This window comes from Nerophis lumbriciformis, linkage group LG03 (genome assembly GCF_033978685.3).
Source record: "Nerophis lumbriciformis linkage group LG03, RoL_Nlum_v2.1, whole genome shotgun sequence".
Lineage (NCBI taxonomy): Eukaryota > Metazoa > Chordata > Actinopteri > Syngnathiformes > Syngnathidae > Nerophis > Nerophis lumbriciformis.
This window is the reverse complement of record NC_084550.2, coordinates 15,536,003-15,560,048: the sequence shown is the minus strand read 5'-3', so window position 1 is coordinate 15,560,048 and position 24,046 is coordinate 15,536,003. Positions and strand designations below refer to the sequence as shown.

General features: G+C 43.7%; 1 protein-coding gene across 1 annotated transcript; it reads right to left on the bottom strand.

The window, feature by feature from the left end:
* Window positions 1-1,247: 1,247 nt before the first annotated feature.
* LOC133575595 (organic cation/carnitine transporter 2-like) lies at window positions 1,248-23,754 on the bottom strand. Its single transcript, XM_061928286.1, has 10 exons — window positions 23,256-23,754; window positions 19,103-19,206; window positions 7,101-7,255; window positions 6,851-7,022; window positions 6,643-6,769; window positions 6,475-6,563; window positions 4,585-4,799; window positions 4,301-4,483; window positions 4,083-4,218; window positions 1,248-1,456 (listed from the first exon to the last, which is right to left on the bottom strand). Exons 1-10 carry the CDS (start codon window positions 23,643-23,645, stop codon window positions 1,363-1,365), a joined length of 1,665 nt encoding a protein of 554 aa, XP_061784270.1. The 5' UTR covers window positions 23,646-23,754; the 3' UTR covers window positions 1,248-1,362.
* Window positions 23,755-24,046: the final 292 nt, after the last annotated feature.

The window sequence follows — 24,046 nt, the reverse complement described above, 5'->3', positions numbered from 1 at the left end:
AAATAAACAAGTGATTCAATTATAAATAAAGATTTCTACACATAGAAGTTATCATCAACTTAAAGTGCCCTCTTTGGGGGATTGTAATAGAGATCCATCTGGATTCATGAACTTAATTCTAAACATTTCTTCACAAGAAAATAAATCTTTAACATCAATATTTATGGAACATGTCCACAAAAAATCTAGCTGTCAACACTGAATATTGCATTGTTGCATTTCTTTTCACAGTTCTTTTTGACAGACATTTTAGTGAGGGTCAAACTATCATGACATGGGGGAAACTCTGGGTTTATGGTAATGAATGGAATAGCCTACTTGATTTGATGTTCAGTTTATGAACTTACATTCATATTTTGTTGAAGTATTGTTCAATAAATATATTTATAAATGATTTTTGAATTGTTGCTATTTTTAGAATATTTAAAAAAAATCTCACGTACCCCTTGGCATACCTTCAAGTACCCCCAGGGGTACGCGTACCCCCATTTGAGAACCACAGTGGTAGACCATACCGTACCATACCAACTTTATTTATAAAGCCCTTTAAAAACAACTACAGTTGAAGAACAAAGGGCTGTACACCACAAAGAAATACAGGCAAAGGACAGACTAAAAAATAACATATAAAACAGAAGTAAATTACACATTGAAAAAGCAAATACAAATTATCCTAAGAACAATTTGTTAGATAAAAAGCAGTTAAAAACAGGCCTTAACGACGGCAATGTTTCAGGCTGAAAACACTTTTTTTTATTATGAGTATGACAAATTAAAGTATTTAATCTACACTCATTGATTTTAATTTGAACTATCATTGTTTTTATGTTGATTTTATTAATTGTAATTGTGATTATTTTTATGATTGTTTTATTTTCATTTTTACCTTCTTGTAATTTTCTGTAAATTACTTCTCCTTGTGTACAAATTGTGATCTATAAATAAACTTGTCTTGCCAACTAGTATATAAGAGCCATCCTCCTAGCTGTAAGGAAATAATGGAACTGTCAAAGTGTCAAGCTTGGGATGTTCATTGTGTTTTTATCTGTCTGGAAGATAGAACAGCTGATCAGTCCTGCTGACTCAGCCCGGTTATTGAACACCAGACTTTATAGTGCGCAATCTTTAAGGAGTGTTGTACTATACAGTTATTAGAGGACAGATGTGCTTAGTTGAGCAAATATGTTAACAAAAAAGCCTTTGTGAGGTTTCATCTGTTTTATTTACAGTAATTAAAGACCATTGAGGTATCCATGTATTTCAACATCAAACACAAATGGATTAGCAGATATCAACCTAGTCCAAAATAGCTTTTTAAGCAAGCCTTCGATTCATAAACATGAATGGTAGCACCTTAAGAGTCTATGCAGTGTCACATTTGGCTTCATGTTGCTTTGCTGGGTGTCCACTTCCACCATTTTCAACACATTTTTTCTTTTTGGGTCCACTGCACAACCTGCAGAGTATACATACGGCAATGTTAATTTGTGGTTGCATGTCCCTTGGCAAGTTTCACTGCAATAAGGCACTTTTGGTAGCCATCCACAAGCTTCTGCTTGAATTTTTGACCACTCCTCTTGACAAAATTGGTGCAGTTCAGCTAAATTTGTTGGTTTTCTGACTTGGACTTGTTTCTTCAGCATTGTCCACACGCTTAAGTCAGGACTTTGAGAAGCCTATTCTAAAACCTTAATTCTAGCCTGATTTAGCCATTCCTTTACCACTTTTGACGTGTGTTTGGGGTCATTGTCCTGTTGGAACACCCAACTGCGCCCAAGACCCAACCTCCGGGCTGATGATTTTAGGTTGTCCTGAAGAATTTGGAGGTAATCCTCCTTTTTCATTGTCCCATTTACTCTCTGTAAAGCCCCAGTTCCATTGGCAGCAAAACAGGCCCAGAGCATAATACTACCACCACCATGCTTGACGGTAGGAGTGTTCCTGGGATTAAAGGCCTCACCTTTTCTCCTCCAAACATATTGCTGGGTATTGTGGCCAAACAGCTACATTTTTGTTTTATCTGACATCACATGGACAAAGATAAGACCTTCTGGAGGAAAGTTATGTGGTCAGATGTCCTGACTTAAACGTGTGGACAATGCTGAAGAAACAATTCCATGTCAGAAAACCAACAAATTTAGCTGAACTGCTCCAATTTTGTCAAGAGGAGTGGTCAAAATTTCAACCAGAAGCTTGTGGAGTCTATGCAGTGTCACATTTGGCTTCATGTTGCTTTGCTTCCACCATTGTCAACACATTTCTTCTTTTTGAGTCCACTGCACAACCTGCAGAGAAACCTTGTTCAAAAATGACCACCACCGTGTTTGTAATCTTTGTTATTGATAGACATGATTTGGTTCGCGAACAGAATTGTTCCGGCAAGTGTTAACTATTTAAAAAGTATGCAGGCCCACATTGTGATCTGCGCAACGGTCAGGTTGATCGTCGGAGCAACAGATCCATAGTCGTTATCAGGATCTAACGCAGACACAAAATGCCGCAGTGATTGCCACTAATCTACGGGTAAATTCATATAATTCATACACGTAAAAGCTACTACATTGTCCAGTTGGGCCAGAGACCCATAACAGATCATTTGCCAGTTCACTATAACCAAAATAATGTCTAGTTCACTTCTGCTTTGGAGACTTTCGATTTGTAAGTAATATGCAACTAGAATTATTTGATACTTGTTTATAGTTACAATTGTGCTGTTTTACACTGCAATATTGTTTAAGTGTTATTACGGACGTCTAGCTTGTGTGCTATTGTGAGCTTAGCTGTTTTGTAGCTGCTAGTAGCCAATAGCCAAGCATGTTTACCTTTTGTAAATGACTTTACTAAAACTGAAAAAAACTGTGTGTTTGATGGAGGACTTTTAGATATTGACTGACTGTCCAGCTTCACACAAGTAAACACGCTGCAGGACTGCTTGTATCGCACATGATATCACACACCAGTAAACACGCCACAGGACTGCTTGTATCGCACATGATATCACACATTTTACGTGCAAGCACATATAATCCCCTTCGTGTTTTTTTGATAATATTGGTCCAATATTCGATATTCGAGCCAGATGAGGCGGTTCGGGCATCTGGTCAGGATGCCACCGAACGCCTCCCTAGGGAGGTTTTTAGGGCACGTCCAACCGGGAGGAGGCCACGGGGAAGACCCAGGGCACGATGGGAAGACTATGTCTCCCGGCTGGCCTGGGAACGCCTCGGGATCCCCTGGGACAGGGGTCGGCAACCCAAAATGTTGAAAGAGCCATATTGAACTAAAAATACAAAAACAAATCTGTCTAGAGCCGCAAAAAATGAAAAGCCATATTACATACAGATAGTATGTCATGAGATATAAATTGAATTAAGAGGACTTAAAGGAAACTAAATGAGCTCAAATATAGCTACCAATGAGGCATAATGATGCAATATGTACATATAGCTAGCCTAAATAGCATGTTAGCATCGATTAGCTTGCAGTCATGCAGTGACCAAATATGCCCGATTAGCACTCAACACAAGTCATTAACATCAACAAAACTCACCTTTGTGCATTCACGCACAACCTTAAAAGTTTGGTGGACAAAATGAGACAGAAAAAGAAGTGGCATAAAACACGTCCGAGAAAGTCGGAGAAAAGTTATAAATGTAAACAAACTGAGTTCAAGGACCGCCAAAATTAGTAGGACAAAAGGGCGCTCGCCAAATACTCGAATCCGTGAAGCTGACAGTGTGCTTTATAACAATTAGGGAGGTTTGTGTCATGTTTGTCCTCCTACAGAAACCATATTAAAACAAAAAATATATTTTTTCCCCCTCATCTTTTTCCATTTTTCATACATTTTTAAAAAAGCTCCAGAGAGCCACTAGGGTGGCGCTAAAGAGCCGCATGCGGCTCTAGAGCCGCGGGTTGCCGACCCCTGCCCTGGGAGGAGCTGGACGAAGTAGCTGCTGCCCACGCGACCCGACCTCGGATAAGCGGAAGAAGATGGATGGATATTCGATACAAACATCAGATATAAAAAAAACACTTATCTAAATAATTCCCCTTAGAAGAGATGAACTGTGGCCACATACCCCTGACATTCCTGCATCTGGTCCAAAGTTTCCGGAAGGTCCCGATTGAGGGTCTCTGGAAGGAAGAAGTTGACCACAGAGGAGGCTATAGTGAGACTTCCCATGAGGATGTACGGAAGAACCTTGTCATAAGTGCCTGTAAATGACAGAAAAAGCAACAGCATGTGAAAAAAACCAATAAATCGGGCCATGATTCAAGACAGAAAGATGACGCGTACCTAAATAGATGACGTAAGGAGCGGTGATGCTGCCAATGCGTGCGGCCGAGGAACACATCCCCATGCCGACATTCCTGAGCACGGTGGGGTAGATCTCAGCCGTGTAGATGTAAACGATGCTGAAGGCCATGGTGAAGCCAAACTTGCCGGCCATTTCTAGAGCTAAGGCCACATATTCAAGATCTAGAAAGGAGAAAGCGAGAGAGCGGGAGGGAACATTAGTATACGGTTCTTCTTGCTTCGGACTCGGTGGCTGGTTGCGTGCTCGCAATGAGGAGACTTACGAGCGGGAATGAACTGGATGAGCAGTAGAACGCCTCCTCCAATGAATAGAAAGGTGGACAGAAGAGCTCTCCTGGCACATTTCTTCAGGAGCCACGTGGACAAGACATAAGCAGGCACCTCTGTGGTCGCTGACAAGAAGCAGTTCATGAAGGGATTTCCACTGAGGTTGGATGTGTTCAGGGACAATCCGAAATAACCGACGTTTGTTGCCATCCTGGTGGGAGAAGAAAGAAAGATTCACTGGACTATTTTTTCCTCCTCATTACTAGTCTATTTGATATACAGTCGTGGTCAAAAGTTTACATACACTTGTAAAAAACATAATGTCATGGCTGTCTTGAGTTTCCAATCATTTCTACAACTCTTATTTTTTTGTGATAGAGTGATTGGAGCACATACTTGTTGGTCACAAAAAAACATTCATGAAGTTTGGTTCTTATATGAATTTATTATGGGTCTACTGAAAATGTGAGCAAATCTGCTGGGTCAAAAGTATACATACAGCAATGTTAATATTTGGTTACATGTCCCTTGGCAAGTTTCACTGCAATAAGGCGCTTTTGGTAGCCATCTACAAGCTTTGACCTGAATTTTTGACCACTCCTCTTGACAAAATTGGTGCAGTTCAGCTAAATTTGTTGGTTTTCTGACATGGACTTGTTTCTTCAGCATTGTCCACACGTTTAAGTCAGGACTTTGGGAAGGCCATTCTAAAAGCTTAATATATTGTGGCCAAACAGCTCAATTTTTGTTTCATCTGACCACAGAACTTTCCTCCAGAAGGTCTTGTCTTTGTCCATGTGATGTCAGATGAAACAAAAATGGAGCTGTTTGGCCACGATACCCAGCAATATGTTTGGAGAGAAAAAAGGTGAGGCTTTTAATCCCAGGAACACCAGACCTACCGTCAAGCATGGTGGTGGTAGTATTATGCTCTGGGCCTGTTTTGCTGCCAATGGAACTGGTGCTTTACAGAGAGTAAATGGGACAATGAAAAAGGAGGATTACCTCCAAATTCTTCAGGACAACCTAAAATCAGGACTTTGGGAAGGCCATTCTAAAACCTTAATTCTAGCCTGATTTAGCCATTCCTTTACCACTTTTTGGGTTTTGTTTTTGTTTGTGTTTTTTGGGTCATTGTCCTGTTGGAACACCTAACTGCGCCCAAAACCCAACGTCCGGGCTGATGATTTTAGGTTGTCCTGAAGAATTTGGAGGTAATCCTCCTTTTTCATTGTCCCATTTACTCTCTGTAAAGCACCAGTTCCATTGGCAGCAAAACAGGCCCAGAGCATAATACTACCACCACCATGCTTGACGGTCGGAATGGTGTTCCTGGGATTAAAGGCCTCAGTTTTTCTCCTCCAAACATATTGCTGGGTATTATGGCCAAACAGCTCAATTTTTGTTTCATCTGACATCACATGGACAAATATAGGACCTTCTGGAGGAAAGTTCTGTGGTCAGATGTCCTGACTTAAACGTGTGGACAATGCTGAAGAAACAAGTCCATGTCAGAAAACCAACAAATTTAGCTGAACTGCACCAATTTTGTCAAGAGGAGTGGTCAAAAATTCAGGTCAAAGCTTGTGGATGGCTACCAAAAGTGCCTTATTGCAATGAAACTTGCCAAGGGACATGTAAGCAAATATTAACATTGCTGTATGTATACTTTTGACCCAGCAGATTTGGTCACATTTTCAGTAGACCCATAATAAATTCATAAAAAAAAAACTTCATGAATGTTTTTTGTGACCAACAAGTATGTGCTCCAATCACTCTATCACAAAAAAATAAGAGTTGTAGAAATGATTGGAAACTCAAGACAGCCATGACATTATGTTCTTTACAAGTGTATATAAACTTTTGATCGCGACTGTTCCACTCACCACAAAACAAGACACATGAGCGTGATGCATCGTAGGTTCTTCGATCGAAGAACGTCCAGCATGGTGTACGTCTTGCCTGGATGTAGCGACTGCAGCTCAAACGGGAAACGAGATCATACAACATCAACCAGCGTGGACCGCTACAACGTGGGAACGTGGGAACTCCACCTCAGATCTTCTGAAGATAACAAGCGGCGGCTCAACCCCGTTCCTCCGTGCGGCGTCTCTTACGATGGCCTCGGCCTCTGCCATGCGTCCCTGAGTGATCAGCCACCGAGGAGACTCTGGGATGAACCTTGAGACAACGATTTAATGTTCGGTGATGGCAATTTAGATTAGATGTCCTTCAAATAAACCCTATATAAGTGTGGCATACCACCACAGAGGGATGTAGACCACAGTAGTAGCGGATAGAACAGCCAGCAAGGTTCTCCACTCTCTGATGCCATACGCAATCCATGGCAGCATCATGTAGCCGATGCAGTAGAAGAGGAACGCCCCGAGAGTCGTGAATACCACGCGCAGAGTCTTGGTCAACATCTCTGTCCCTGTACAGGTTAACGATAGATGGTGAAGCGCTCAAGAACACTGATATAGAAAAACGCATGGCGGGGAAAGATCCCAACCTAGAACGAATGCAGAGATATAGAGGGAGATCTGTGAGGCGCCGACGAAGAGGAACGTAATGCAGAACATCCTCCATGATTGGGAAAAGGACTGCAAAATGATGGAGATGCACTGAGCTGCCAGAGAGATGAAGACAATCTTCTTACGCCCGAATCTGAAAGTTAAAAGAAACGAGGGATGCACACTGCAAAAAGTTAGTGTTCAAAAACAAGAATAAAAAATACAAAAATTAGGGGTATTTTATTTGAACTAAGCAAAATTATCTGCCAATAGAACAAGAAAATTTGGCTTGTCAAGACTTTCCAAAACAAGTAAAATATGCTAACCTCAATGAACCCAAAAATACCTTAAAATAAGTATATTCTCACTAATAACAAGTGTACTACTGTATAAGTGCGTATTTTCTATTGTTTCATTGAAAATATAACAGAAAAGTCCATTTGGCTGTCATCTGTTTTAATATGAGACACAATTGTGTCAAAGTCATGATTTTTTTTTTCATGCTTGAAATAAGAAATTATTACTTTAAAAAAGTAGTTTTATACTTGTGAGTGTTGATGACACAGCTTTGCAACACTTCATATTCTAGTTTCAAGCATGTTTTTGTCATGTCTGTGTGATCATGTTTTGTTTTAGTCATGTTCGGTTTTGTTTTTGGACTTTTTGTGCACTTTTGTTTTGTTGTCACCATAGCAACCATTAGTTTTCACCTGTCACGTCACGCACCTGTTTCACGTTTTGAGTCAGGCACCTGCTTTAACTAATCATGTCTATAGTATTTAAGTTCATTGTTTTCAGTTTGTCGTTCTGACGACATCCCACAATTATGCTCTGCACATTCCTGACACTTGATTTCATGTCCATCGTTCATGCTGCTCCTTTTAGTCCATTCCAAGTAAGTTTTTGTTTATTAATGCTATAGTCTTTTGGTTTCATAGTTTGTTCTCCGCCACTGTGCGCGCTTTTCTTTGTACTTTTTTTTTGCTATAGTCTTTTGGTTTCATAGTTTGTTCTCCGCCACTGTGCACGCTTTTCGTTTGTACTTTATTTTGATATATTAAATAAATCATGTATTTACATTCCCGTCTCGCCCGAGCCAACTTTCCGTTGCATTCCGGAAAAGCAAACACCCAGGACCAAGTCATGACAGTTTTACTCAATATAGGTCATCAAATCTCAACAACAAGCTGTAATATCTTACTGAGGTCATTTAGGACCAAAACACTTAAAACAAGTAAAACACTCTAACATAAAATCTGCTTAGTGAGAAGAAATATCTTATCAGACAGAAAATAAGCAGATATCACCCATATTTGAGGTATTTAATCTTACTTAGATTTCAGTTTTTGCAGTGCGGGATCATTTTATTTTCAAGCCGATGCCAATACAGATAACTTCCTGCTTCTCAAGACCGATACAAGATAGTACGATAACTTATTTATAAAGTTAAAGTACCACTGATAGTCACACACACACCAGGTGTGGTGAAATTACTCTCTGCATTTGACCCATCCCCTGGTAGGTGAGAGGAGCAGAGAGCAGCAGCGGTGGCCACGCTCGGGAATCAATTTGGTGATTTAACCCCCAATTCCAACTCTTGATGCTGAGTGCCAAGCAAGGAGGTAACGGGTCCCATTTTTATAGTCTTTGGTATGACTCGGCCGGGGTTTGAACTCACGACCTGCCGATCTCAGGGCGAACACTCTAAACACAAGGCCACTGAGCAGGCTTTATATTTTATGTTTATATTTATAACTATATTTTTTGTAAATGTATGCTCTACTTGTCTCTGCGACTGGCTTTGGGACCAAGCAGGGATCTTCAAAGGCTTTCAAAATGCAATGTTGGTGTTTCAGGTGGCTGATAAGGTTTGATGTGTTAAAGCTCATTGTATTCTTACCCTCCTTGCTGGATGTTTGCGGACCATTTTGTGCAAACAGCAGGCGAAAAGTCGTCTTCTGAAACAGCCATGTTTGTTTACGATGTGCTGAGAGGAAGTTTACGACAGGCCGTGGAAAATGTGCGCTAGCCCACCGAAAGCACAGTATGGTAATCCCGCCTCATTACAGCGTTTTTTGGTGGGGTTGTTTTTGGTTGTCAGAGTAAATTTTTTTTAACGTCTAAATGTTCAGTACATTCAGGACATGCTATATTGCTAGGTGCTAGCATGCTAATTATTAGCATTTTAAAATGTTAGCTATTTTACTTACAAAACCCAAAACCAGTGAAGTTGGCACGTTGTGTAAATGGTAAATAAAAACAGAATACAATGATCTGCAAATTCTTTTCAACCTCTATTCAATTCAAAGACAAGATACTTAACGTTCAAACTGGTAAACGTTGTTATTTCTTGCAAATATTAGCTCATTTGGAATTTCATGCCTGCAACACGTTTCAAAAAAGCTGGCACAAGTGGCAATAAAGACTGAGAAAGTTGAGGAATGCTCATCAAACACTGTACAACTCCTCTCTGGGGTCAGGGGGTACTAGGATGACAGGGGATGCAAAACAATAACAATACTGAAATAAACTGCAACAAAAAACAGTGCAATTAACAGTGCAATGCATTTTTATAGCATGGTCACTACTGCATAGTTTATCTTGTTATATTCTTATTTTTACTGTTATTTTTTATTCTTATTGTTATGTTTTGTATTTTATTTCCATTTATACCCCCATTATTTACTTTTTACTAAATTCGATCTCAATTCTGTACACTGCTGCTGAAATTTAAATTTTCCTGAGTGAACTCTCCTGAAGGAATCAATAAAGTACTATCTATCTATCTATCTATCTATTTGGAATATCCCACAGGCTAACTGGCAACAGATTGGTGCCATGATTGGGCATAAAAGCAGCTTCCATGAAATGCTCAGTCATTCACAAACAAGGATGGTGCGAGGGTCACCACTTTGTGAACAAATACGTGAGCAAATTGTCGAACAGTTTAAGAACAACATTTCTCCAGGAGCTATTGCAAGGAATTTAGGGATTTCACCATCTACGGTCCGTAATTTCATCAAAAGGTTCAGAGAATCTGGAGAAATCACTGCACGTAAGCGGCAATGCCCGTGACCTTCGATCCCTCAGGCGGCACTGCATCAAAAACCGACATCAGTGTGTAAAGGATATCACCACATGGGCTCAGGAACACTTTAGAAAACCACTGTCAGTAACTACAGTTGGTCGCTACATCTGTAAGTGCAAGTTAAAACTCTACTATGCAAATTGTAAGCCATTTATCAACAACACCCAGAAACGCCGCCAGCTTCGCTGGGCCCGAGCTCATCTAAGATGGACTGATGCAAAGTGGAAAAGTATTCTGTGGTTTGACGGGTCCACAGTTCAGATTGTTTTTGGAAACTGTGGACGTTGTGTCCTCCGGAACAAAGAGGAAAAGAACCATCCGGATTGTTATAGGCGCAAAGTTGAAAAGCCAGCATCTGTGATGGTATGGGGGTGTATTCGTGCCCAAATCATGGGTAAAGGATTTGCAAATCATTGTATTCTGTTTTTATTTACCATTTACACAACGTGCCAACGTCACTGGTTTTGGGTTTTATGCATAAAAATTACAAATACATACCAGACAGGGTGTAGGAACATTATAGAATTGCCTCTCCACTTTTGGTATTCCCTCTTATCTGCTAATGTGTTAGCATGCTAGCGTTTTATGGTTGCATTTTTGCTCATTTCATTTGTAAAAAACTTAAAAATCATGGATTCTGATTCTTTGCGCCATTTTAAAAGTGTTCTAACTTCTCTGATATTAGCATGCTTACATTTTATGCCAGCATTTTTGCAAATTTTATTCATATAAAGCTAAAATCCATAGATTTTGTACTTGGCGCTAGGGCTGGGCGATATGGCCTTTTTTAATATCACGATGTTTGAAGGCCATATCGCGATACACGATATATTTTGCTTTAGCCTTGAATGAACACTTGATGCATATAATCACAGCAGTATGATGATTCTATGTGTCTACATTAAAACATTCTTCTTCATACTGCATTAATATATGCTACTTTAAAACTTTCATGCAGAGAAGGAAATCACAACTAAAAAAATCACTATTTTTTTCATACGGTGTTGATCTGGAAATGTTTGCCTCGGCATTTTGATGGTGTGGGCGTGTGGCACCGAACGGAGATGTTGACATGCGGAGTAAGCACTCTTCATTCTCTAGCAGGTGACTTTTCAAATGATGATCAGTAATGCTACTTTTTATAGCAACACTTTCGCCCCACACTTGACAAATTACGGTTGTCTGTTCGACATATTCCCACTTGAAGCCAAACCACCGCCAGACGATGGACCCTCCACTGTTTTTGGGGGAATTAATTCTTCCTTCATTTGTTACCAGATTCGCACCTTCTTTCTCTCGTATTACCGCTCACACGGCTACGCTAGCATCACAGCTAACGTTAGCCATGCTGCTACCTCTTTGCTGGGCGAGGGCGTATACGTATGTGACGTATGTAGAAGCTGCGCCTGCTGTCTGTGAGAAGGAGAGACAGGAAAGAGCGAGGAGAGCCTGTAGTGTAATGCCCGCAGCTAAAAGCAACTGCGTGAGAACGTATACTCGAATATCACGATAGTAATTTTCTATATCGCACAGAGACAAACCCGCGATATATCGCGTATATCGATATATCGCCCAGCCCTAATTGGCGCTATATTAAAATATTGCCAACTTTTCCAGTGACGTCACGCTAACGTTAGTACCGTATTTTTCGGAGTATAAGTCGCTTTGGGGTTTAAGTCGCACCGGCCAAAAATGCACAATAAAGAAGGAAAAAAACATATATAAGTCGCACTAGAGTATAAGTCGCATTTTTTGGGGAAATTTATTTGATAAAACCCAACACCAAAAATAGACATTTGAAAGGCAATTTAAAATAAATAAAGAATAGTGAACAACAGGCTGAATAAGTGTACGTTATATGAGGCATAAATAACCAACTGAGAACGTGCCTGGTATGTTAACTATAACATATAGAACATGCTATACGTTTACCAAACAATCTGTCACTCCTAATCGCTAAATCCCATGAAATCTTATACGTCTAGTCTCTTACGTGAATGAGCTAAATAATATTATTTGATATTTTACGGTAATGTGTTAATCATTTCACACATAAGTCGCTCCTGAGTATAAGTCGCATCTACATCAACTATATGATTTGCCTGAGAAGCTGGACAGGACACCAAAAAAAAAAAAGTATAAGTCGCACCCCTGGCCAAACTATGAAAAAAAACTGCGACTTGTAGTCCGAAAAATACGGTATGTAAAAATATAAAATGCAAATAACCTCAAAGTCTTATCATCATTCGGCAAGTGGTCAGTGACTTTGGCCATGATGTTTTTCATATCTCACACAATTGTGCTTGTCAGTCCCCTAAAAGTGTGTACAATATCCTGGCAATTAGGCTAAAGTTCCAGTGACTGATTTCTATGTATTGTAGATTTTAGCTGTTGTAGAAATATCAAATCAATCGAAATTATCATAAATTCAAACTTTGGAGTTAAAATAAAAAAGGCCACCATGTGGAGCATTTGTCATAAAAAATGATAGCACGGCAACATGGCAAATGTTTACCCTTTCCAGTTACAACATGGGCGTCCTTGTGTTTTTATTGTACATACTGTATGCAGTATAGAAGGAGGACACATGTGTAATGCAAGGCTGCGTGGCTTTTGAACCCTCCCTTATCTCCCTTACTGTGTGCAGCTGGCCACAATCCTGGCTTGTTGCTTTTACCTCACATGTTGGAAGGGGTGGGGGTTACAGCTGTAAAAGAGCTACACAGTTGAGAACAAACGTGAACGTCCTCAGTGAGCCCTGTAAAAATTTGAGTCTCATGAATCTATTGCGTGGCCGCAGCCTCAGACTTTGCCATTAACACAATTTCAAACAATAACCTCTAACAGGAAGCTGCACTAGTTGTCCAGGCAGGTCCACCGAGACCAAAGTCTGAGACATTGTTGAGTACCAAATAATTGAATAAATTACTGTATTTTCTGGACCATAAAGTGGACCGGATTACAAAGCGCACTGCTGATGTATGGTCTATTTTTGATCTTTTTTCATATATAAAGTGCACTGGATTATAGGGCGCATTAAAGGAGTCATATTATTATTTTTTTTTTTTAAATTATATAACATTTCCTTGTGGTCTACATAACATGTACCGTATTTTTCGGACTATAAGTCGCAGTTTTTTTCATAGTTTGGGTGCGACTTATACTCAGGAGCGACTTATGTGTGAAATTATTAACACATTAGCGTAAAATATCAAATAATATTATTTAGCTCATTCACGTAAGAGACTAGACGTATAAGATTTCATGGGATTTAGCGATTAGGAGTGACAGATTGTTTGGTAAATGTATAGCATGTTCTATATGTTATAGTTATTTGAATGACTCTTACCATAATATGTTACGTTAACATACCAGGCACATTCTCAGTTGGTTATTTATGCCTCACACTTATTCAGCCTGTTGTTCACTATTCTTTATTTTAAATTGCCTTTCAAATGTCTTTTCTTGGTGTTGAGTTTTATCAAATAGATTTCCCCAAAAAATGCGACTTATACTCCAGTGCGACGTATATATGTTTTTTTCCTTCTTTATTATGCATTTTCGGCCGGTGCGATATATACTCCGGAGAGATTTATAGTCCGAAAAATACGGTAATGGTGGTTCTATAGTCAAACTGTTGCATAGATTATGTTTTACAGATCATCTTCAAGTCGCTTTCTGACAGTTGCTTCAGGATGCGCCGTTTTGTGGGCGGTCTTATTTACGTGGCTCACCTTCGGCAGCGTCTTCTCCACGTCATCTTTGTTGTAGCGGTGTAGCGTGCAAGGACGGGAGTGGAAGAAGTGTCAAAAGATGGACATTCAGACTTTACTTAAATAAATAACGGAGCAGCATCTCCTCATCCGGAAACAACAACACCGGAAATGTGTTCCGTGAAAAACCGTCCGACTAACTTTATAATAACTAAAGTTCCTTGGGTGAATAATGTAGACTCACTACACCGGTATGTTTTAGCGCTTTCATGGCGAGTTTACTGACAGATATAAGTAAGAACTTTACACTACTTTATTGTTACGGCTCAGGCTCCTGCCAACGCCGCTCATCCGTCTGTGCGCACCTCGGGACACGCCCACGGGTGCGCACATCCAGGGACGCGCCGCGCGCGTCTCCGCCCTGCTGCAGTCACCAGCTGCAATCACTCGCTGGCAATCTGCACACCTGCGACTGATCAGAGCGAGATCAATAAAGGACCAGTGGACCCAAGGATCGTCGCGGGAACTTAGTCTTTCTCATGGTGTACCGTAAGCCTTATGCGCTCTTACTATATTCGTGTTTCCTCTCCGTGCCTTGATTTGTCCCTTGTCTTCTCCCGTGTCCCCGCAGTACCCTCCGTCGCCTGCGTCTCAATTTCCCCTGGATCTCCCTCTGGACTCCGACTGCTTCCTTCGTTCCTCGACCTCTTGCTCGCCCCTGGATTCTGACGCCTCGCTCTCGCCCCTGATCAGCTGCCTGCCCCCTGGACTTCCGCGTATCTCGTTCAACACGTTGGTAACACTCACTTCAGTTAAATTCTACACATAGTCTTACACCATTCCCTTTTGTATTCTAGTTCACACTCCATTTCCTTAGTTTAGTAATATTGTTTATTATTATTTATATATATATATATGTTGACTATATATATATAATAAATAATTGTATATACCGCCCCCTGGTGTCTGTTTGCCGTCACCCCCTCTCAGTAAACACAACAGTAAGTTCCCGCCAAAATTATTAAAGGACCTGACGGCACAGTTCCTTAGCCCCGCCCCCAGTGACTTTAGTTCCGCCCCCTGTGATTTTTTTTTTTCTCTTTTTTCTGCCTCTTGCCCCATTCACCATGTCTTTTTCTTTTTTTCGCTCCACACCGGAGGAGTTTTCTTGTCCTGCCAAACTGTCATGGAAAGGCATGTTTAGCAGTGATGTGAGCAAGGAGGAATTTACCCGTCGCCTGGACACCCTCCTCCCACCCATAGTGACTGTTCCTCAGCCAGAGAGAAGCGTCTGGCATCCGCTTTCGGAGAGGGGGGGTACTACTGGTGGCTGTGCTGATGGGGTGGCGCAGCTGCACCAAGACAGGCTACCCTCTGCCAGACTAATTCCACCTGTCTTCCGCTTTTCCCAGCCGCAACCACCAGTCCCCTGGCTAGCCTCCGAGCTAGCACCAGCCCCCTGGCTAGCGTCTGAGCTAGCACCAGCCCCCTGGCTAGCGTCTGAGCTAGCACCTGTCCCCTGGCTAGCGTCTGAGCTAGCACCTGTCCCCTGGCTAGCGTCTGAGCTAGCACCTGTCCCCGAGCTAGCGTCTGAGCTAGCACCTGTCCCCGAGCTAGCACTTGTCCCCGAGCTAGCGTCCGAGCTAGCACTTGTCCCCGAGCTAGCGTCAGAGCTAACACCAGTTCCTCGGCTAGCGTCAGAGCTAGCACCTGTCCCTCGGCTAGCGTCAGAGCTAGCACCTGTCCCCGAGCTAGCGTCCGAGCTAGCACCTGTCCCTCGGCTAGCGTCCGAGCTAGCACCTGTCCCTCGGCTAGCGTCCGAGCTAGCACCTGTCCCTCGGCTAGCGTCCGAGCTAGCACCTGTCCCTCGGCTAGCGTCCGAACTAGCACCTGTCCCTCGGCTAGCGTCCGAGCTAGCACCTGTCCCTCGGCTAGCGTCCGAGCTAGCACCTGTCCCTCGGCTAGCGTCCGAGCTAGCACCTGTCCCTCGGCTAGCGTCCGAGCTAGCACCTGTCCCTCGGCTAGCGTCCGAGCTAGCACCTGTCCCTCGGCTAGCGTCCGAGCTAGCACCTGTCCCTCGGCTAGCGTCCGAGCTAGCACCTGTCCCTCGGCTAGCGTCCGAGCTAGCACCTGTCCCTCGGCTAGCGTCCGAGCTAGCACCTGTCCCTCGGCTAGCGTCCGAGCTAGCACCAGCCCCTCGGCTAGCGTCCGAGCTAGCACCAGCCCCTCGGCTAGCGTCCGAGCTAGCACCAGCCCCTCGGCTAGCCTCCGAACTAACACCAGCCCCTCGGCTAGCCTCCGAGCTAGCACCAGCCCCTCGGCTAGCCTCCGAACTAGCACCAGCCCCTCGGCTAGCCTCCGAGCTAGCACCAACCCCTCGGCTAGTCTCCGAGCTAGCACCAGTCCCCAGGCTGGCCCCCACGTCTCCACCAGCTCCCAGGCTGGCCCCCACGTCTCCACCAGCTCCCAGGCTGGCCCCCACGTCTCCACCAGCTCCCAGGCTGGCCCCCACGTCTCCACCAGCTCCCAGGCTGGCCCCCACGTCTCCACCAGCTCCCAGGCTGGCCTCGACTCCAGCACCTCGGCCTGCTCCGCCGACTCCAGCACCTCGGCCTGCTCCGCCGACTCCAGCACCTCGGCCTGCTCCGCCGACTCCAGCACCTCGGCCTGCTCCGCCGACTCCAGCACCTCGGCCTGCTCCGCCGACTCCAGCACCTCGGCCTGCTCCGCCGACTCCAGCACCTCGGCCTGCTCCGCCGACTTCAGCACCTCGGCCAGCTCCTCAGCTGCCCTCCTCGTCTCTGGCTTTGATGTCCGCCGCTTCCACGCCTTTGACGTCTGCCGCTTCCACGGCGCCGATGACGTCTGCCGCTTCCACGCCGCCGATGACGTCTTCCTCCACGCCTGCCTCGCCGATGACGTCTTCCTCCACGCCTGCCTCGCCGATGACGTCTTCCTCCACACCGCCGCCGATGTCATATCCTCGTTTCCGGCGAGACGCACCATGGCGCCAATCACGTCCGCCTTCCCGACGGCCAAGATGGTGGCCGTCCCTTGGTCGCCCGCCTCGCCGGCTTCTGCGGCGTTCTTCTCGCCGCCGCCATCAGACTCGTCCTCGGTGGATTCGGGGACACTGGGGCCTGCGACCCACCACCAGTTCTCCCCTCCACCCTCCCTTGTTTCGTGAGTATGTTGGACATCTGGAATCTGTCCATAGGGGGGGGATACTGTTACGGCTCAGGCTCCTGCCAACGCCGCTCATCCGTCTGTGCGCACCTCGGGACACGCCCACGGGTGCGCACATCCAGGGACGCGCCGCGCGCGTCTCCGCCCTGCTGCAGTCACCAGCTGCAATCACTCGCTGGCAATCTGCACACCTGCGACTGATCAGAGCGAGATCAATAAAGGACCAGTGGACCCAAGGATCGTCGCGGGAACTTAGTCTTTCTCATGGTGTACCGTAAGCCTTATGCGCTCTTACTATATTCGTGTTTCCTCTCCGTGCCTTGATTTGTCCCTTGTCTTCTCCCGTGTCCCCGCAGTACCCTCCGTCGCCTGCGTCTCAATTTCCCCTGGATCTCCCTCTGGACTCCGACTGCTTCCTTCGTTCCTCGACCTCTTGCTCGCCCCTGGATTCTGACGCCTCGCTCTCGCCCCTGATCAGCTGCCTGCCCCCTGGACTTCCGCGTATCTCGTTCAAGACGTTGGTAACACTCACTTCAGTTAAATTCTACACATAGTCTTACACCATTCCCTTTTGTATTCTAGTTCACACTCCATTTCCTTAGTTTAGTAATATTGTTTATTATTATTTATATATATATATATGTTGACTATATATATATAATAAATAATTGTATATACCGCCCCCTGGTGTCTGTTTGCCGTCACCCCCTCTCAGTAAACACAACACTTTATATTAGAAATGGCAACAGCGGAGGATGAATGTCCCATAACAAGAAGATAGAGAAAATGAAGAAGCTTATCGACTACGGTGTTAGCACTGACTACAAAAGCGGACACGAGCAATTTTTCAGAATTTATGCAGATCCCAAATACAGATCAGCAGGTAGCAGAAGGTAAGAAAAGTAACTTTTGCATAATATTGCGAAACAAAACAGCAGATATGTCTTAGCTTATACATACACCATAATAATACTCGTATGTCGAAGCACAGTACAATCCATCAAGCGGTGCGGCTTCATAGCTTACCAAAGTCGTACTAAAACATTTTGATAGATTTTTGAGCGCCGTGTGTAATGTTCTATATTTTCAATGGAACATAAAAAATGTTGGTGTTGTTTACTTGAGTCATATTGCCATCATAGTTCATTCTACACGTATCTCTTATGTTTGATTGCGATCTACTGGTCACACTTATCATTATACCATGTATCAAATAAAATTGTTTCGAGGTCGGTAAGCAAAACCAGAATTATTCCGTACATTAGGTGCACCGGGTTATAGGCGCATTGTCGAGTTTTGAGGATTTTTATTTTTTTTTATGTGCGCCTGAAAGTCCGGAAAATACGATAACGTGAAAAAAACTACAACTCCGTCAGAAATGTAGTTCTGATAAATAATATTGATTAGAGCGGTCAAAGTTAACACTGGAACTTATGTGGTTGAATGACTGAGCATTTCATGGAAGCTGATTTTATACCCAATCATGGCACCCACCTGTTCCCAATTAGCCTGTTCACCTGTGGGATGTTCCAAATAAGTGTTTGATGAGCATTCCTCAACTTTCTCAGTCTTTTTTGCCACTTGTGCCAGCTTTGTTTAAACAGGCTCCAGCACCTCCGCGAACCATTGAGGGACAAGTGGTGGAAATTGGATGTATGCTGTAAAAAACAACCAAATTTAGTTTTTTTTTTACTGTAAAACTTACTGATTAAAAATATATACAATTAATAAATATTTGTATATATACATATATTATTCACAAGCGGCCCTCTAAGGGCAGCCATAACTGTGATTAATACCAGTTTGATACCCCTGCTCAATGTGGATTTTTTTTCATTGTTGTATATCTGCTGATTTTAGCAGAGGTTGAACTCTAACAGCAGATGGCGCTGATGCACCATGTTGTTGCAACAGGTCCTAGTCCAAGTCACTGAATAAAGATTGATTTCCTCCAGGAGAGCATTTTCTTTCAGGCTGTTTAAAAAAAGAGCATTGGTTGTTGGGAAGGAAGTACCTGTCAGAAAGCTGACCCGAGATCAGCGAGCCCAGGAGGTATCCCACAAAGAGAGTGGAGGATGCAAAGGGCACTTTCCACTGGTCGTCACAGACCAGGTCCCACTGCAAAGAGACACGTACAAAGTGACTTTAGCCGTGGTTAAGAATGCGGGATGCTCACACTGGGCCACATTCAGCAACCCTTCTTAAGAACAAATTTTGTTCTTTGGCCCACTTACGAAGTTTTTCAGGAGATTTTTGTATTCACCAATGTTTTCTTAGCTGGGATTTGATGACATGTACAAGTGCTCCAGAGCACTCTTAGGGTGGCCTATTTGTTCTTAAGTGTGACAAGTTCCCTTACTTCTATTGTCTAATGTTACATTAATATCATAGATAGATAGATAGATATAAGACAGACAGACAGACATATAGCAAAATGAGCAATATATAGACATTTCAAAATACCATGTGTGTGCACACACGCACACACACACACACAATCATCAATTACCGGGGCGTTAGTGATTGGTGACTCTTTAAAAGACTCAACTCTAGGGGTGTAACGGTACACACAAATTTCAGTTCGGTACGTACCTCGGTTTAGAGGTCACGGTTCGGTTCATTTTCGGTACAGTAAGAAAACAACAAAATATAAGTTTTTTGGTTATTTATTTACCAAATTTGTAAACAATGGCATAACATACATACACACACAGGGTCCATTGCCAGGTTTAATGTGGTCAACATATATAAAATAAAAACTAAATAAGATAAGGCTCAGAATGGTTTCTTAACAAAACCTTTCTACATATAAAGTGCTTTTTTTGATTGATTGGGGATAGGTTGATTGGCAACACTAAATTGGCCCTAGGGTGTGAATGTGAGTGTGAATGTTGTCTGTTTGTCTGTGTTGGCCCTGCGATTAGGTGGCGACTTGTCCAGGGTGTACTCCGCCTTCCGCCCGATTGTAGCTGAGATAGGCTCCAGCGCCCCCCGCGACCCCAAAGGGAATAAGCGGTAGAAAATGGATGGATGGATATTCCGTACAATTGGCCACTAAATGGTAACACCCGAATAAGTTTTTCAACTTGTTTAAGTTGGGGTCCACGTTAATCAACATTAAACTGCCTCAAGTTGTTGCTCAGATTAAATACAATGACAAAACTTTTTTTTTTTACATATAAAAAGTGCAACATTAAACAGCCTCAGATTAACTTTTCTTTACCACCCCCCAGCCTGGCTAACTTGGCAGTAAGAGGATATATGGGCTCACTGTTCTTCCACCATAGAAGTGGGGCAAAATCAGATTTTTAATGCACTATGGTCTTAAATCTGCTGCTATAAAAACATTTGTTATTGCTTTAGCCCTGTGTTGCACCTTTCCTGCTTCCGGCTCCCAGACCGTAGTCGAGGAGCGCAGGGGAGACACTTCTCCAGGGCCGATGTATTCTAGGGGGCAACACCCTTCACTCTACCCGGCAGTGGGTCTCCAAAGCTCCGGACTCCAGGGTAAATTACGAGTCCGGCGATCAGTTGCAAATCGTGGCTTTATTGAGGTCTTGCACACAGCCAATCCAACAAAACACTAGCCACTCCCCGCGCTCTCGCCCACACACTCACATACGTCACTCACCTCACATGCTGTCACATATTAAAGGGACACACACACACATACGCTACTCTCATAACACCTGCCTGACTCGCCGAGGAGAGGCTGCTTGAATGCGGTGGTGACGCTTCAAATGGGTTAGCATGTTTGACATGTTGTCAGAAGCAGCTGCTGAACAATGTCGGCAAACCTCCGTCCTCCATTGTTGTATCGCGCAGCCAAAGTGTTCCCAAACGGGAGATCTTAATGAGGCAGGAGGGTCTTCCAGCTCTGGCTTTTGCATGTTGTCCTAGCCCGGTCGTTGCTAGCATGTCGTGTGTTGTGCCTCGGTGCATTGTTTACACAACGTGCAGTACGCTACTTAATATGTCCATGTGGAAACTCGTTCGGTACACCTCCGAACCGAACTGAAACCCCCGTACCGAAACGGTTCAATACAAATACACATACCGTTACACCCTTACTCAACTCACACAATGGCAATGCTTTTGCTGCTACTGCGAGATGCCGCAGATCGTGCCCTGGGGAGGGAGCGCATATTTCACGACCATGTAGACCAGTGACGTGCAGTCACTGGAGGCAGGTGAGGCGGGGCCTCACATGCCATCATGGAAAGAAAAAAAAATTAAAAAGAAAAAAAAAAAATTAAATTGTTATATGTATCCAGTGATTATACTATAAAGTTATTTTCCATTTAAGTTCACCAGTTTTAGATGATTTTTTATTCAAAATCGCTGAATTTTCACATTTGCCGTTTAAATACTGAGAAGAGACGGTGCGGTGAACAGCAGCCAGTTGAGGCACGTCACTCCGTTGTGCCTCACCATGGATTGCGGACTCGGCTAACTGCTGGCCTGCTGTGCCGTGAGATCGTATTGCTATATGAACTATATTATACATTTCCATAGTTTAGTTAGCTGAGGTATATAATGTACAGTGTATTTTGTCAACAACTGTATGTGTGTAACGTATTTCTTGTGCTGAGCGATCGTAAAACGGCTGCAAAAGACGCACTGGCTGAGGCTCGCAGTAAACCCGCCTCCTGCACCCCCGCCGTAGAATGCACCCCCTGACGGGAGTGTTGTATCAACTAAAGCCCACACTTAAACTTTCCACGTGCAAAATTGAATCTATTTAAAAAAGTTATTTCATAAGAAGCCAAAAAGTGCAAAAACAATAATGTTCGTGTTGGAGGAGTTGTGAATGACTGCAGGGTCACAACATTAGGTACACCTGCAGACTGCAGGTGAGTAATTCACAACTCCTCCAACACGAACATTATTGTTTTTGCACTTTTTGGCTTCTTATTAAATAACTTTTGTAACCTATTTTTATGGGCTTTCCTCTTTGTGATGTTAAGTTCCTGTTATGCGCTGTTATACAGTATATGCCTTGAGCTCTTATTTTGAAGGCGCTAAGAGCGGAAGTGATGACACGTTGGAGTGGAGCGGAGGTTTTTGAAAGAAGGTAAATAAAGTGGTCCTCGTGTAAACTGGAGCCTCCGTGTTTGTTATTTTGTAGTTTCATACAGTATAGGCGACATTTATAAACCCTCGGTTACACTTTTTTAAATAGATTCAATCTTGCACATGGAAAGTTTAAGTGAGGGCTTTAGTTGATATAACACTCCCGTCGGGGTGCGTTAATCCAGCACAACAGCGGCGCATGGACTTCATTTATAAGTAAAGGTCAGACCATAATAACGTTTTTTTTATTAAATGTGCTTTTTTGTGTGCTACAGTTTGTATGTGTAAAGTTAAAGTACCAACGATTGTCACACACACACTAGGTGTAATGAAATTTGTCCTCTGCATTTGACCCATCCCCTTGATCACCCCCTGGGAGGTGAGGGGAGCAGTGGGCAGCAGCTGCGCCGCACCCGGGACTACTTTTTGGTGATTTAACTCCCAATTCCAACCCTTGATGCTGAGTGCCAAGCAGGGAAGAATGCTGGTATGAGCTTTTAAACATAACCCGTTTACTGCTGCCAATCAAATGGTGAATAAGATACTCTTTAGGGTTCATATGTTTGTAAATCTGACTGTGATGAAGTCAGTGCCTCACCAGCCAACAACCTCATCGCACGTCACTGATGTAGACCTATTTGCCCGAAGTGACGAATATTTATTTGAACGCATCAGGCTACCTCAGCAGTTCCCCCTTTCTTAAACTTACGTTTTGACATTATGTATTTCCCCCGCGGGATAATACGAATTTCTCTTCTGTAATCTGTTTGTTTTCTCTGTGTGTTTGATGTTTGGCTTTTCTGCCGGAGTTGTGCCCTCATATGGGGAATTAAGGGTGTTTCCTTATGTAAATTACAGAATTAAGGCTGTTTACATATGCATATTGGGGAAATAAGGGCGTGTTTATATGCAAATTATGATAAGACAAGCACGAGCTAACCATTTGGTATTCAGCAACTTAAGAACAGCATGTGGGAACAATTGGGCCATTTAAGAACACGTCATGAATTTTAATGGACTCCTCTGAGGAAATTACTTAGGAAGAAAGATAAGAGGAAAAGTTAGGAACTTATTGCTGAATGGAGCCCACTGACCTCGGTGACGATGTTGGCCTGGTAGATGTCTTTGCTGTAGCTCCATCCGTCCAAGCAGCCCTCCTGTTCCAGCCCCGTCAGGTTCACGTCCCTCCCCGGAGCGAGACCCTGTTCCGAGAGGTTCCTGATGACGTCCAGCTTGTAGCGCCTGCACTGGCTGTGCGCCTGGTGGCCGTCCGCAAGCGTCACCGGGATGATGGCCTCCCGCCACGCCGCCGTGAGGTTTACATCCGGGATGAGGCAGCGGTGCTCGGGGGACGCCCCGATAAACACGATGTAGAACCCGTTGAATCCGGTCGAGACAAAAACGGTGTTGAGGAGGAAGAACGTGGTCCAGAAGTACGGACCAGTCTGCCCCAGGAAGGCTGTGTCGTCGTCATAGTCGCCCATGTTCTCTCTTGGGAGGCTGGGGTTCGTCTCGTGGTCTAGACTAGAGTGCTGAGCTCTCGCTTTGTGGGGCGGCACTGAGCACGGCCCTCAGTGGGCCAGTGAAACCCAGCATTAAGCCCCCCTTTCAAGGCGAACCCACTCTCAAAACACAATCAGAGCTCATGAGACAAGACGAGAAAGTGATTTACCCGCTCACATGTCCTCCACCGCTTGATGTGATTTACTCATGATCACTTTAAAAAGTCTGCCCTGCCCCCGCACCACTAGCACAGCATCGGGCGACTATTTGCTCTAAACAACATTCCTCACTTTTAAATACCCCCAAGAAGTGCACGTGCTTGTACTCTAAATGTTGCTAAGTAGCATTAAGGCTCCTAAAAGGGCGTTTGTGTTTGAAGTCC